Source organism: Tachypleus tridentatus, chromosome 8 (genome assembly GCF_004210375.1).
Source record: "Tachypleus tridentatus isolate NWPU-2018 chromosome 8, ASM421037v1, whole genome shotgun sequence".
Classification (NCBI taxonomy): domain Eukaryota; kingdom Metazoa; phylum Arthropoda; class Merostomata; order Xiphosura; family Limulidae; genus Tachypleus; species Tachypleus tridentatus.
In genome coordinates this window covers 63,099,045-63,114,550 of record NC_134832.1, presented here as the reverse complement: position 1 = coordinate 63,114,550, position 15,506 = coordinate 63,099,045, and the positions used below count along the sequence as shown (strand labels likewise).

The window sequence follows — 15,506 nt, the reverse complement described above, 5'->3', positions numbered from 1 at the left end:
CAAAAGTAACTCAAAGGTTAACAGCGGTTGGTGTTTATCAGCTGACCTTCCTTCTACTCCATCGTTTCGAAATTAGAAGTGTTATGGATGAATAATTCTTGTTATCTTTGCCCAAAGAATACAAACGAATCAGCTATTCCTTTTTCATTTACTTCTGTACTTATGTTATCTGGTTTAGTGTGACGTCAGGAAATACCTTCATTCTTTACACCTTCCATAGGATCTGCATGTATCACGTGATCTTTGTACAAGTAACTGTTTATTGTCCTTCCAAACAGACCAGGTGGTTTGGGCGCTTAACTCGTAACCTGAGGGTCGCGGGTTTGAATCCCCGTCACACTAAACACGTTCGCCCTTTCAGCCGTGGGGACGTTATAATAGTCGATCCCGCTATTCGTTGGTCAAAAGAGTAGCTCAAGAGTTGGCGGTGTGTGGTGATGACTAGCTGCCTTACCTCTAGTCTAACACTACTAAATTAGGGACAACTAGCGCAGATAATCCTCGTGTAGCTTTGCGCGAACTTCAAAACAAACTAGTTCCAAACATAAGAACGTACATCTTGCAATATTTCCTGCGGCAATGTTTCAACCCACCCTCGACATCCCGCCCTCCGTGAAATTAAGATATCCCCGAGAGATCCACAAGGATACCAGTTGTCTGTCAATGAGGCGACAGATGGTAAGAAGCTCTGATCCCGCCGAGCAAAGCGGACAATAACGTTGGTTAAACCAACGTTGGTCGATTAGTTTGTTCTTGTTACCCGCCTGCCTGGCCAGAAGCACGTGGGAGAAGAGAAACGTATCTGTGACGTGTACTTTTTTCATTTCTTCTTTTTTGTTGTTTTTGTTCGGGAGGCTTAGCTAATACGAATAATTTTCAGTAGTTTGTGCTTATATGAAGTAATCTAAAGAACAAAGGATAAGTTTCAAATGAGACCGTGACGTAAACATTGTTTTCTATTTCTACAAACATTTAAACAATTATAATTCATGCTTGAATTTTCCGGTAAAGTATGTGGTGTCCTTACTGGTGGTCACTACATTACTTATAGGAGATTTTATTTTTTAGACAAATGAAAATACATGTAATGAGCCACTATACTGATGAAAAATATGTGTGTATGATATGTATATGCAATTGTTAAAATAAAGGTTAACAGTGAATTCTGCTTGTAAGTACCGACCTTTGATATCACCTGTAACTAAGATTCAAAATGTTCGTTTCGCTGTCGATATTATGTAAAAAAATATGAAAACTAAGAGAAAACAAACAGAAAATAAAGACTGACTTTCATGGGTCATTTTTGTATACCTAAAGAAGTGTTAAATATGAACCAGCTTAGACTTCAAAAGATAAATGAAATCACTTTGGGAATAACAACAGTCGTAACGAACTTCTAGAAACTACAACACTGCTAATAACTTAGTGCCACCAAACCCAGTACACGCCCGAACAACGAACTTCTAGAAAACTACAACACTGCTGGTAACTTAGTGCCACCAAACCCAGTACACGCCCGAACAACTGATAACTTAGTGCCACCAAACCCAGAAAACTACAACACTGCTGGTAACTTAGTGCCACCAAACCCAGTACACGCCCGAACAACAACACTGCTGGTAACTTAGTGCCACCAAACCCAGTACACGCCCGAACAACGAACTTCTAGAAAACTACAACACTGCTGGTAACTTAGTGCCACCAAACCCAGTACACGCCCGAACAACGAACTTCTAGAAAACTACAACACTGCTGGTAACTTAGTGCCACCAAACCCAGTACACGCCCGAACAACGAACTTCTAGAAAACTACAACACTGCTGGTAACTTAGTGCCACCAAACCCAGTACACGCCCGAAGAACGAACTTCTAGAAAACTACAACACTGCTGGTAACTTAGTGCCACCAAACCCAGTACACGCCCGAACAACGAACTTCTAGAAAACTACAACACTGCTGGTAACTTAGTGCCACTAAACCCAGTACACGCCCGAACAACGAACTTCTAGAAAACTACAACACTGCTGGTAACTTAGTGCCACCAAACCCAGTACACGCCCGAACAACAAACTTCTAGAAAACTACAACACTGCTGGTAACTTAGTGCCACTAAACCCAGTGCACGCCCGAACAACAAACTTCTAGAAAACTACAACACTGCTGGTAACTTAGTGCCACCAAACCCAGTACACGCCCGAACAACGAACTTCTAGAAAACTACAACACTGCTGGTAACTTAGTGCCACCAAACCCAGTACACGCCCGAACAACAAACTTCTAGAAAACTACAACACTGCTGGTAACTTAGTGCCACCAAACCCAGTGCACGCCCGAACAACGAACTTCTAGAAAACTACAACACTGCTGGTAACTTAGTTTCACAAATTCAGCACGTGATATCTGAACGAGAAACAATTTTAATAAATTCAATGACTTTCAAATCTATATGAAAGTTTGGAACTTACCAAACATCATCCAATGAGATCTCTAGAACAGCTGTTTTTTTTCTGTCACCTTCTATAAATGTTCTGTATTTCAAGACGACACCAGCATCTAAAAATTGAAATAAAGGCTAAAACCCAGAGCGCCCACGTTCCCACGTGAGCATGTTTTGGAGGAGCAGTTGATCGGCTGTGTCCTTTCTCGTTTCCAGCTGAACTCTTTCCCAGCTCAAAGTCGTCCCTGCCAAAACACAAACGTTCCGTGTTAGACCTCATCTGTCGGCAGGGAAAATCTTCGTTTCCGTCGCAGTAACACGTCCTGAGTTTTTCGGCTTTAGCCTGACGGTTGAGTATTGCTAGACTATTGTTACAGCGGTGAGTACACTGATATCCGTGGAACATCTTGCGACAAAAGTGATGGTAGTATCCAAGAGCCGCTGAACACGGCGGATCAGCCACACAAATCCAATGAGCCACGGAACAGGAAACCACAACGTTTTCGGCTGTAGCCCGACTGACCTCGGGGCGACAAATTTCTACACGTTCTTTACTCAGCTGGCAGAATTCCGAGCCATTACAGTTACACGCCATCAGTTTTTTACCTTCTGGAGTGCTTGTCAAAGATATCAACGCGCGTTTACACAGAGTGGAGCAGCTCGAAGCTTTCCCGGCTAATACGCTCGCACAATCGATAATATAACTCCTGAGAGCTGTCCCACAGCCCTTCCGGTAAGCACATTTCATCCGAGCGATCGCACAGCTGTGGGCTGTTGCAGCAGGTACCGTGGCGGATAACAAACCCACCACCGTTACGGCAATGACTACCGCAAAGTGCATAGCGAGCTCCATCAGCTTCACCATCGGTTTCTCGACAAATTAATAATGAAGTCTATGTTTCACTTTTGAAACTTCACGTTCTCTCCTCGACGTTCGTTACTTGAACACGTGAAAACAACCAGGTAGCTGGCTTCATTTTGTGGCATATATTCATAACGCCCGAATTTTACTGCGGTTACTTAAACACCCCAGAGCAGGAACAGTTCGCTCTATTTGTAACAGCACCCGGTTTCTCCGCTTCTCTAGAGTTTGGCTCCACCTTCCTACAAGCTCAGCCAATGTGTGCACCAGACATCGTTGTACATCCGGGTATTTCTATTGATACTCACACCACGTGGACTCGCGTCTTCACAACGAAGTTTGTGGAGGTCATTAATATCTATCTGTTTGTCCCAGAAGGTTGTTTAGGAAAGAAGCCGATTGCAGTAAAGATAGTGAAGTGAGATGTCATCGGTCTCGGCGTTTCTGGGCGGGCCTCGCTGACAAGGTTCTCCCTTGGGACTGCCTCGTGCACGTAACGAATCATAATCAAAACAATAAGGACTTCTCTGTTTACGTCCTCCAGAGCGCAAATAAAAACGAAATAGCGTACCTACAAACTTTTTTGTCACAATATTAAAGTATTTTTGAACTCGACCAGAAAAGTGTCTTTCACATGTTTCGTAATATATATCCAAAGATCAACAATTTGTCTACAGGTGTTGTTTCAACAACGTTTTTTCTTAATATTATTCTCCTAGGCACATCGAATGTAGACAGCTTAAACTCAGTTTTCATAACACCTCCCACAAACCTGCGTGTTTCCACTACATCAAGCGAACAATAACAAAAAACAAGAAACATTACAATACTAAAATACTTTAGATAGAATACGATACATGTTATTATCATATCTTTATTTCTTCGGTTTTGAGTTAAAATAGTAATATACGGATTTACAGCTGGATATTTGGTTAAACGTCGAAAGTTGCTCTTTTCTTGCTACAAAGCTACACAATGAGTAATCTGTTCTTTGTCCCTCGAGGAAAATCGAACCCCAGATTTTTCAATAAAAGTTGCTAAATTTACCGCTGGCCTACCGAGGTATAAAACGATCAAAACCGATTTGGTTTGTTTGTTTTGTTTTGAATTTCGCGCAAAGTTACACGAGGGTTATCTGCGATAGTCGTCCCTATTTTAGCAGTATAAGGCTAGAGGGAAGGCAGCTAGTCATCACCACCCACCGCCAGCTCTTGGGCTACTCTTTTACCAACGAATACTAGGATTAGCCGTCATATTGTAACGCCCCTACGGCTGAAATGGCAAGCAAGTTTGGTGCGACAGTGATTCGAACCCGCGACCATCGGATTACGAGTCGAGTGCCTTAACCACGTGGCCATGCTGGGTCGAAAACCGACATGAATCATAGACGAAACGCAAAAAAACTGCTTTTAAAATAAAATTATATTTCATTCTAATTGTATGTTATACCAGAATATGATCTAGATACATCCACAAGTATATTTGAGTTAAAAAGATTTTTAAACAGAAAATACTTTTTGTTGTTTGTTTATTGTTAAGTACAAAGATATACAATGGGGCATCTTTGCTCCATCAACCGCGGGTATCGAAACCAGAGTTTTAGCGTTATAACCCTTCACACTTACTGCTGAACCACCGAAGAGCAACAAAAGAAATATAGGTTCTCGTAAACAGCTCTTGTTTTCATCAAAATATATGTTAAATCTATTTAGGTATTTACAAAAAACATAAGAAATACATTTATAATAGCAAAACTCTCAATAATTCTATTCATAATTCCACTTCACACAGTTTAAACTTTGACCTAATCGTAGTAGAAAAACAAAACAAAAACTTTTGATTCTAAAATATTCAAAATAAAACCTATATAGTTTTTATTTTTATCCTATATGAAAAACTCTAAGCATATTTTAACTGTTGCAGACGAGTTTTGATTGCTTTTCATACTGTACGTTGTTATTATTAGTATCAATTTAATAGCCTAAGTTGTCTTTAAATCAAATAATTTACACTTAATACATAATTATAGTAATTTAGATTTTTTTTCTTGCTCTGGTGAAGCATTGCTTTTAGAAAAAAATATTCGACTTTTGTTGCAGCTTTCCTACTTATTTATCTACACATATCAAATGTGTAACTGAACAGAGAACAACGGACCTGATAATGAACAATATCGTATTGTGGCGCCATCTCTTTACAGCTTTAAAATATATTTTAAACAGAAAACTATATTCATTTTCTCAACCCAAACGAGCCGTTTCTGCATATAAATTTCTCAACAAGTGGGTTTCTCGACATCACAGAAAACTATATATATAATTTCATTTAGGAGGTCGGTTTCTTTCTTTTTTAACAATTTTGCATTTGAAAAATTATTCATAAACATGGTTTTACATTTGTAATTATATTTTTTTGTTTAAATCTAAAGAGTAAACGTTCAATTTTGGACAGAAATAGATTTAATCACTTGCATAATTTGTTTATTATGAAGCCATTAGGAGATTCTCAGTATTATAACAGCTAAAAAACTCCTAACAAATACTTGAAATTTTATTGATAAACATATTCATACATTTTATATATCACATTTTATAGTAATTTTATTAATTTGATACGAGCTACATTTCTTAGTATATTAAATACAGCATGTAAAGTTTATGCGTTTTTTAAATTCATCAAATTTGCTTCAAAACTTTTTATACGTATCTTTTCCCATTTTACGAGTTAGTAACCCCCTGTGATTATCTTAGTACCATTTCTATTAAACTAAGTTTGAATTACTACTAGTTATACTATATTTATATTTAAAAACACATTATGGCCTGTACTGTAATATTACCAATACAGCCGAATAGGTTTAATTTTTATATCCTTTAGAATGCACAGTACAAACAAGAAAATTAGCTACTAAATTAATAATCATATAATTAGATATTTATGAACTAAAAAATGAATATTTTCTCATTTTTTAAAATGCTTTCCTCTGAGGTATAGGTCATGTCAAGTTTGAGAATGCGAAGAATTGATACTGCGTGCAGATGTTTCCGCCATCTAGTGATAGTAATCACAAAGAATCCTCAGGGTTAACGTCTAATAGTAAATACAAAAAAGTGTTGATTTTAATATCAATACATTAGACATCAAATGGGTTGTAATTTTGTCACAGTTATCTTTTGGTACTTATTTTCCTATACATATGACATATAAATTCTCTCTATTATTTTATTTCCTACAGAAAACTTACAATCGAAGAATAAATAAACCAAAGTAATTACAAAACTGTAATTAGATTTACTACAGTAAATAAAATCTACCCAATCAGAAAAAAAAAGTCCAATATAACGTCAAATGACAGGCCTACTATAGTTTGCCCTAATGCATATTCATAGCCTCTTAAATAATGTTGTGAGGCCTATAATATTACAACTATTACATTTTTTACACGACATTCTGATTATCGTATACTTATTATTCGAATAGAAATAGTCACTTTTATTAATCTGTAGCAACAATTATTTAATAATGAAGTACAAATGGCCTCGTGGTTCAAATAAAGATATGACAAAAATAATATATTGAAATTTCATTCTAATTAAAACACATATTATGTGATTATTCATTAGATTCAATGTAACGCAATTATTTATTGGTCAATGACTAATTATTATCCATAACCTCTCTTTCTTATTATTAAACAAGAATTAGTTTTAAGACGCTACAATTTTTTTTTTCTTCCGTGAATAGTGCATAATTTTCAAAGTTTATTGACAAGCATATTTGGCTTATTCTTTATAGAAGCAGATTTTGTTTCGAAGCATTGGCTGCAAGAAGATAGTTTTTAAACTTTTTGTCTAAAATTCTTTTGACTACAAGGCCTTCAAATTGGGTGCTTTTTGTAGGCTTTGAGAACCGCAAGGTGCGTAAGATTGTTTCAGAAAATTATTTTTTTATTTTTTTGGTGGAGAGAATTCATTTGATATAACAACTAGATTCTTTTTATTCTAATAATAAAAAATCAAACATTTGCTAAGAAGACTATTCCGTCATTTAATAAAATATTTCCATTATACAGTATAACAAGTGCCTGGTGAAACATGACGTAAAATAAGTACCCGAATCACAAACCTCCCTATCAAGAACACGAGTAAAAAATAACCACAAATTTTCTGTTAGAAAACGCTATCATACTGCTGAAACATGAACTATGCATTAATAAGAAAAACTAAACTAGCTTTAATAATTACAACTAACGAAACGACAGTTAGCCAACACCCAGGAACCCTTTTGAATATTTTTATGATTATTATTTTGAACCTAATCAAACGTTTTACACACACACAAGAAACAGTTTCTCTAAGACACGATTATAAATTATGTTGAACAACCAACTATTCATCGTATATGCGTAAAAAAGGCTGGTATGAGTAGAGAAAACTCTTATGAGAGGAGCGAACAACGTTTCGACCTTCTTCGGTCGTCGTCAGGTTCACAAAGAAAGAGGTAACTGACCGATAGCTGACAACATGTTTGAAGGGAGTTGTGTAAATGAGTGTAGGGATGTAGAGGGCGTGCTTAGATGTTTGATTATATTTATTAATATAGGTAAAAAGGTGTTCCTTTGTATTGGTTTATTTTGGGCTTCAGTTGTTGTATAAGTAAGGCTTCTTTAATTTTGCGTTTGTTTATGTTTATTTAGTATTTGGGTGTTTTCTACGGTTTGTGGAGGAAACTTATCGATGTTGATGAAGTATTGTTTTATTTTATCTAATTCATCGTTAATTTTATCTGGTGAGCATAGTTTTATTGGCTGTGTTTATTTGGTTTCTTAGTATGTTGAGTTTTTCTTTTGTTTCATTGCTGAGTCCCAAGGAATGTATAGTCCAGTATGGGTGATTTTTCGGTGGATTTCTGTTTTAAATTGTGTATCGGTTGTTGTAATTTTGAGATTAAGAAATGGTATTTGATTGTTTTCTTCATGCTCACATAGGAAGTTAATGTTGGGATGTATAGAGTTAATGTGATTGAAAAAATTAAGCGTGTGTTCTGTAGATGTGAATCCCGCAACCGTGTCATCTACACATCTCTACCAGTATAGTGGTGGATGTAATGCTGTGTTAATTGTTTGTGTTTCAACTTGTGTCATAAAAATATTGGCTAGAACTGGTGATACTGGATTGCCTATTCTTAGGCCATTTGTTTGTATATAGTTGTGGTTGTTGAACATGAAGTTTGTCTTTATCGTGATGAATTCTATGAGGGTTGCTAACTGGTTACTGGGAATTTCTATAGTTGGGTTAGGGTCTCGGATATGGAATTCTAAGGCTATCTTAAAGGCTTCAGCGATTGGGACATCTATAAAGAGGGATATGACATCGAAACTGGTCATTAAGGCTTTATGATTAAGTTGATTACGGTTAGAGTTGAAATTAAAAGTCTTTGATGAATGAGCTGGCTGATGTTACATATTTGGAGAATGCCTATGCTATGTATTTACCAAGATTGTAATTAAACGATTCATATGTGGACAATATTGTTCGCAATGGACAATTTGGTTTACGAGGTTTGGGGATGCCGTATATTTGTGGTGTGCGTGAGTCGGTCTTGCGTAAGTAGGAATAAAGTGTTTGTGAAGTTGTGTTGTTGTTTTATTAATTTTTAGTAGTATTTTGTTTAGTTGTGTTTCGTGTGTCTTTGTTGGATTTGTGAGCATTGGTTTAAATTTGTTTGTGTTTGATAGGATGTTCTTCATTTTTTGGATGTATTCATTCGTGTTCATTATTGGTTCAAACATAGCATGAGCATTCTCCAAATATGTAACATCATCCAGCTCATTCATCAAAGACTCTTTTAATTTCAAGTCTAACCTCAATCAACTTAATCATAAAGCCTTAATGGTCAGTTTCGTGTTAATGTCCCTCTTTAGAGATGTCCCAATCGCTGTAGCCTGCAAGAAAGCCTTAGAATTTTATATCGGAGACCCTAACCCATCAACCAATTAGCAACCCTCATAGAATTCACCACGATGAAGACAAACATCACGTTCAACAACCACAACTATATACAAACAAATGGCCTAAGAATAGGCAATCCAGTATCACCAGTTCTAGCCAATATTTTTATGAAACAAGTTGAAACACAAACAATTAACACGGCATTACATCCACCACTATACTGGTAGAGATATGTAGATGACACGGTTGCTGGATTCAAATCTACAGAACACATACTTAATTTTTTCAATCACATTAACTCTATACATCCCAACATTAACTTCACATGTGAACAGGAAGAAAGCAATCAAATACCATTTCTTAACCTCAAAAGTACAAGAACCGATACACAATTTAAAACAGAAATCCACCGAAAAGTCACCCATACTGGACTATACATTCCTTGGGACTCAGCACATGAAACAAAAGAAACACTCAACATACTAAGAAACCAAATAAACACAGCCATAAAACTATGCTCACCAGATAAAATTAACGATGAATTAGATAAAATAAAACAATACTTCATCAACATCAATAAGTTTCCTCCACAAACCGTAGAAAACATTATACGCACACACCAAGACAAAAAGCAAAATCAACTAACAAAAGTAAATATATCCCACGAATTAAAAAATCACGAAACCATATACTGCTGTGTACCATATATTCCCGAAATAAGCAGAAAAATAACCAACATTTGGCAAAAACTAGTAACAAAATACGATATTCCAGTTAATACCAAATTTATTCAAAAACCAGGCACAAAACTAAGGTCTATACTACGTAAAAACTACACTGAAAAACACCACACCAACATTATTTATAAAATACAATGTGATAACTGCCACGACTTCTATATTGGAGAAACAAGTAAAAAAATGGAAAGCAGATTCAAAGAACACAAAAAGCTACCTTCACACGTTTTCGAACACTGCAAGTTAAATAAACACAACATAACCATAGAAAACATCCAAATACTGAATAAAGAAACAAACATAAACAAACGCAAAATTAAAGAAGCCTTACTAATACAACAACCCAAGCCCAAAATAAACCAATACAAAGGAACACCTTTATTTTTATATTAATAAATATAATCAAACATCTAAGCACGCCCTCTACATCCCTACACTCAATTGAACAACCTTCAAACATGTGGTCAGCTATCGGTCAGTCACCTTTTTCTTTCTTTGTGAACCTGACGGTGACCGAAGGAGGTCGTAACGTTGTTCGCTGCTGTACACAGGGTTTTCTCCATCTATACCAGCCGTTTTTACGTGTATATTTTTTTCTGCAAGTGGATTTGTTCGTCATCACGGATCACAACTGTTCATCGATAGATTGTTGTTTAAAACACAAACAGAAGTTGAGTTTTAACATAAACTTTGTGTACATGACAATGATCGCACAAACATCAAAACATTGTATGGACAAAACTTTGAGTAAAAACACAGTAAAAACCTTTGACCTTCTCATATTTCTATAAACAAAAAGTTAGGTTTCTTATATATTTATTTTTTATTTAGCAGTGAATCTCAAACTCATATGAGGAAGCCTTCGTTAAACAGAAATTTATGTATATTTTAATTGTCTTCTGTTAGAGCCAGAATAAAAGACAAAACGTCAAGAAATTGTTTCGATAGTCGAAACTAATGAGCAAAACTTATTCTTCTTGGATATTAGTGTGATACTGATTACTGAACAATCTGATTATTATGTGATACTGATTACTGAACAATCTGATTATTATGTGATACTGATTACTGAACAATCTGATTATTATGACAGTTAATTTTGAAAATTTGTATCTATGGCTTAAATATTGATTATTGAGAGGTGTGTACTGTGAAAGTGGTTTTATGTACCCAGGTTGTCAGAACCCTCAACTTGCAATCCATAGAACAGTACCTCCTTTCATCCACGGGGAACATTATGATATGACAGTCAGTTCTAATATTCGGTAGTAAAGAGTAGTAAAACTTTGTTGGTGAGGGATGTTAACTGACTGCCTTCCCTCTAGCTCGTCATTTTAAAATTAAGGACAGCTAACGCTGGTGGTTCTAGTGTAGTTTCGCGCGAAATTCAATAAATAAAAACGTAGGTGTGGCAACAGCAGAATCAAAATCAAGAATAAAATTTGTTTGTTTGTTGTCAAACGTAAAGCAACACAGTGGTCTGTCATCACCCAATGGTATCGAAATCTAATTATCAGTGTGAAACGCCCAGAGACTTACCTGTGAGCCATTGGATGGCTTTTTTTTTTTTAAAACATATAGACGTATATTACGATTTAAATGTTAGGTTTATTTGATGTTGTTTGTATATAATGTATAAGCAATGTGACAGTAGTAAGTTTTATTATCAACCATTAGGAATTTTCAATTCTTATATCGGACAACGTAGATCAACCCAATGTTGCACTCTGAGCAAATATCACCTGTATAGATTGGTTCAGTTTGTTTTGCATTTTGTGCAAAGCTACACAAGGGCTATCTGCGCTAGTCGTCCCTAATTTAGCAGTGTAATACTAGAGGGAAGGCAGCTAGTCATCACCACCCACCGCCAACTCTTGGGCTACTCTTTTACCAACGAATAATGGGATTGACCGTAAAATTTTAACGCCCCCACGGCTAAAAGGGCGAGCATGTTTGGTGTGACGAGGATTCGAACCCACGACCCTCTGATTACGAGTCGATTGCCTTAACCACCTGGCCATGACCTTGATAGAAAAAGGGATCCCTTCCACCGCATTTCCAGAACTTTTGCAATATCCAAAGAACAAGGAGGAGTGTTCCACTTTTTTACAGAAAAGGTGTCCGTCCAACACTGTGATGCTGGAAAAGAAGTCTATATCCCATCAGATTTGTTTCTTACATGCAAATTTGCAACAAATTAGACTACGATAATACTTTGTACATTTGACAGAAGATTAATTTATAGCATCAACGATTTTTCATTGCAACTGGTTTGTTCAGATTTACGATGTGTTTCAAGAGTATGCTCTTCACGTCAGAGGTGTTCTTAAGAAATGTACAAGGACCATATGTACATGAGTAATATACAATGTGATTCTTCAACGTCCACCTACTGTCTGTTGATATTGACCTATAAGTTGCACTTGGAATGAGCAAAAACCTTCAGCAACTCAATATCAGCCTGGGAGGCTTGGAAGTCCTTTCCAGCCGTCAAAGTGGCTTTTATCTCCATGGTAACACAACCATTTGAGACTCCTAAGTTGATCTTCTCTACATTTCAATTGCTGGAAAGATACACTTGTTTTCTCTATGACAATGTGATGTATGTAGAGACAGTCAATAAACTGTGGAGTGGTCTCTTTCTAAAGACGTCTCTCTGCACGGAACACATTCTTTCAACCCAAATACAATCTTTTTACTGAACTGTTTGCCTTCTACTTCTGTTTTCCTTAATATTTAATAAAAGATAATAATCCATTGTTTTGTTTTTCAGACAACACTTCTGCAACATTCGAATAGAGCACTATATCAGGCAAGCATATGGGCAACCATCCTTCAGACTTTTACAACGTGCAGCATCTTCAAAGTGTTTTGGATGGATCATAGTGGCAACGGCATGGACATCAAAGCGAGCCCTCTTAGCAGAGACTTCAAAGGCTTACAAATAACTTCTTAAGTGTGGCTGTAAAACACAACCTACGTATTCTAGAAAGTGCAGGTGCAAAGATGAAGAACCCTCATGTATAGCCATGTAAGACCAGTGGAAGTATACATTGTTGTTACGTAATGACTCTTTGAAGCATTTATAAAACATGAAACTTTGAAGGCACTTTACATATAATAGAAATATTAAGTACATATGAATATGGCCCGGCATGTCCAAGCGTGTTAAGGCGTGCGACTCGTGATCTGAGGGTCGCATCCCCGTCGCGCCAAACATGCTCGCCCTCCCAGCCGTGGGGGCGTTATAATGTGAGGGTCAATCCCACTATTTGTTGGTAAAAGAGTAGCTCAAGAGTTGGCGCTGGGTGGTGATGACTAGTTGCCTTCCCTCTAGTCTTACACTGCTAAATTAGGGACGGCTAGCACAGATAGCCCTCGAGTAGCTTTGTGTGAAATTCAAAAAAACAAAAACATATGAATATGATATCGCACAAGTAGTGTTCGTACCTCTACTAAAATGTATGTATTATTCAAACTGAGGCATGCATCAGGGTTTGCTATTGATACCAATGGGCCCGTTACACCAAAGATGCTCACCTTTCAGCCGGGGGGCATTATAATGTGATGGTCAATCCCACTATTCATTGGGAGTTGGCGGTGGATGGTGATGACTAGCTGCCTTCCCTCTAGCCTTACACTGCTAAATTAGGGACGACTAGCGCAGATAGCCCTCGAGTAGCTTTGTGCGAAATTCAAAACAAACAATACAACACTTGTCAACTATGGTTAATTAAAGTAAAAACAAACATATTCTTCCAATAAATAAGGCTATTCTGTGATTTACAATAATATTCTACTACTGATTAAAAATCATACTTAAAAACCACAAAATTGGACAAAAACGTTTAAATACTTTTAAAAGGCCCGGCATGGCCAAGCGTGTTAAGGCGTGCGACTCGTAATCTGAGAGTCGGGGATTCGCATTCCGGTCGCCGTTATAATGTGACGGTCAATCCCACTATTCGTTGGTAAAAGAGTAACCCAAGAGTTGGCGGTGGGTGGTGATGACTAGCTGCCTTCCCTCTAGTTTTACACTGCTAAATTAGGGACGGCTAGCACAGATAGCCCTCGAGTAGCTTTGTGCGAAATTCCAAAACAAACAAACAAAAAAACAATACTTTTAAAAACATTTGAATTTGGTCAACGATGGCACAAATCGACACAAGTTACTAATTCAAGAACAAGTAATGTAGGTTCAGTTTCGAAAGTGCCTGTATGTCAGGGTTATTAGTTTCTAAATATATACGTAATATTTTTAACTTACAGTTACTAGTCCTGTGGTAAAACACCGATTACTGTAGTTTTAAGTATTTAAGATTCAATTCTTTACAACATAAATGAATTAAAAGCATTACATTTACCTTTATCTCTAAACTTCTAACAAAATAAAATATTCTGAATCACTTAAATACTTTCTTGAATAATTTTAAAAAAGTGATAAATCTTTATCCTCCATCTTTTGAGCCAAGTATACAGTTCTAGGAACTGCGATTTTAGCGCCCCTTCGTAGCAGCTACAACAATCACACACGAAACTTTCTTGACTGTATAGTTCGATGAGCCGCACTATCCGTCCCTAATTTTGAATCGATATATTTTTTTGGAGAAATAGCAGCTAGTCAGTGACACTCACTATTTGGTTGGTCCAATCAAATACTGTTTTTATACCCCCTTCCCCATTCTCAACCATGAACTTTCAGTTCAATATTTCGACAGTCTGAATCCTAGTTTACATCCAGCCCCATCTGCCTTAAAAGAATTAACCTTTATAACAGAAAAAAAAATATGCGTTAATATGCCATTACTAATTTGTAAAGAGTTTGATATTAATTATCAGTGAAATAGCGGTTATCCCCTTAAGATATTGAAGCTAAACTTCTCTATCCGTATCTCATTTTATAATTATTTTAACTGTTGTTTGTAGTTTAACACAAAGCTACACGAGAAAGTGATCTGTAATGTACTCACTACGGGTATCTAAACCCGGATTTTTGAATTATGAGCCTTCAGACTTACCTCTTAATCATGGGAGGCCTTTAACTGGATGAACAGTGTGGGTATACGTGCATTTATATCTGAATCATTGGAGTTTTCATATATCAATTTATATTGTAAATGCAGATGCTTCTCAAGCTAGAACACTAATGGATACGAACCCTCATTCCTTTCAATTCACGAACTATCTAAAACTACATTATACAAATCACGTCTTCAATATTCTTGGTTCTGTTGCTTTATTTTCATCCGTACAACTATTTTTGTTGTCAGACACGGTCATTCAAACTAAACCACTACCTTTAAAAAGCGCCTGTGGGATCAATCAATACCTCTAAGGCAGCAGTGTCGCTGAATGGGTTGTTTGTTAGTTAGTTATCACCATTAAATTACATGTAGGAACATAGGGCCGCAATTTAGCAGTGTAAGACGAGAGGGAAGGTAGCTAGTCATCACCACCCACCGCCAACTCTTGGGCGAAAAGTGGGATTGACCGTAACATTATAACGCCCCCACGGCTAG

General features: G+C 36.7%; 1 protein-coding gene and 1 long non-coding RNA gene across 5 annotated transcripts in view; one reads left to right on the top strand and one right to left on the bottom strand.

Moving 5' to 3' along the window:
- The window catches only part of LOC143222522 (uncharacterized), a 95,712-nt gene extending 90,614 nt beyond the window's left edge, over positions 1-5,098 (bottom strand). For 2 of the 3 annotated variants that reach the window (XM_076449131.1, XM_076449132.1), the window contains exon 1: positions 2,466-5,098. In XM_076449131.1, coding sequence (XP_076305246.1) covers positions 2,511-3,302 — 792 coding nt within the window. In that variant the 5' untranslated portion in view covers positions 3,303-5,098 and the 3' untranslated portion in view covers positions 2,466-2,510. The remainder of the gene's footprint in view (positions 1-2,465) is intronic. The other variant, XM_076449130.1, reaches the window with a different exon arrangement.
- The window catches only part of LOC143222523 (uncharacterized), a 55,979-nt gene that overhangs the window by 31,379 nt on the left and 9,094 nt on the right, over positions 1-15,506 (top strand). Inside the window, exon 2 of one of the 2 annotated variants that reach the window (XR_013012288.1) lies at positions 12,761-13,389. The exons of the other annotated variant lie outside the window; for it this stretch is intronic. This is a non-coding gene — a long non-coding RNA (uncharacterized LOC143222523). Of the gene's footprint in view, positions 1-12,760; positions 13,390-15,506 lie in introns of those variants that run through there. 2 annotated transcript variants of the gene reach the window in all.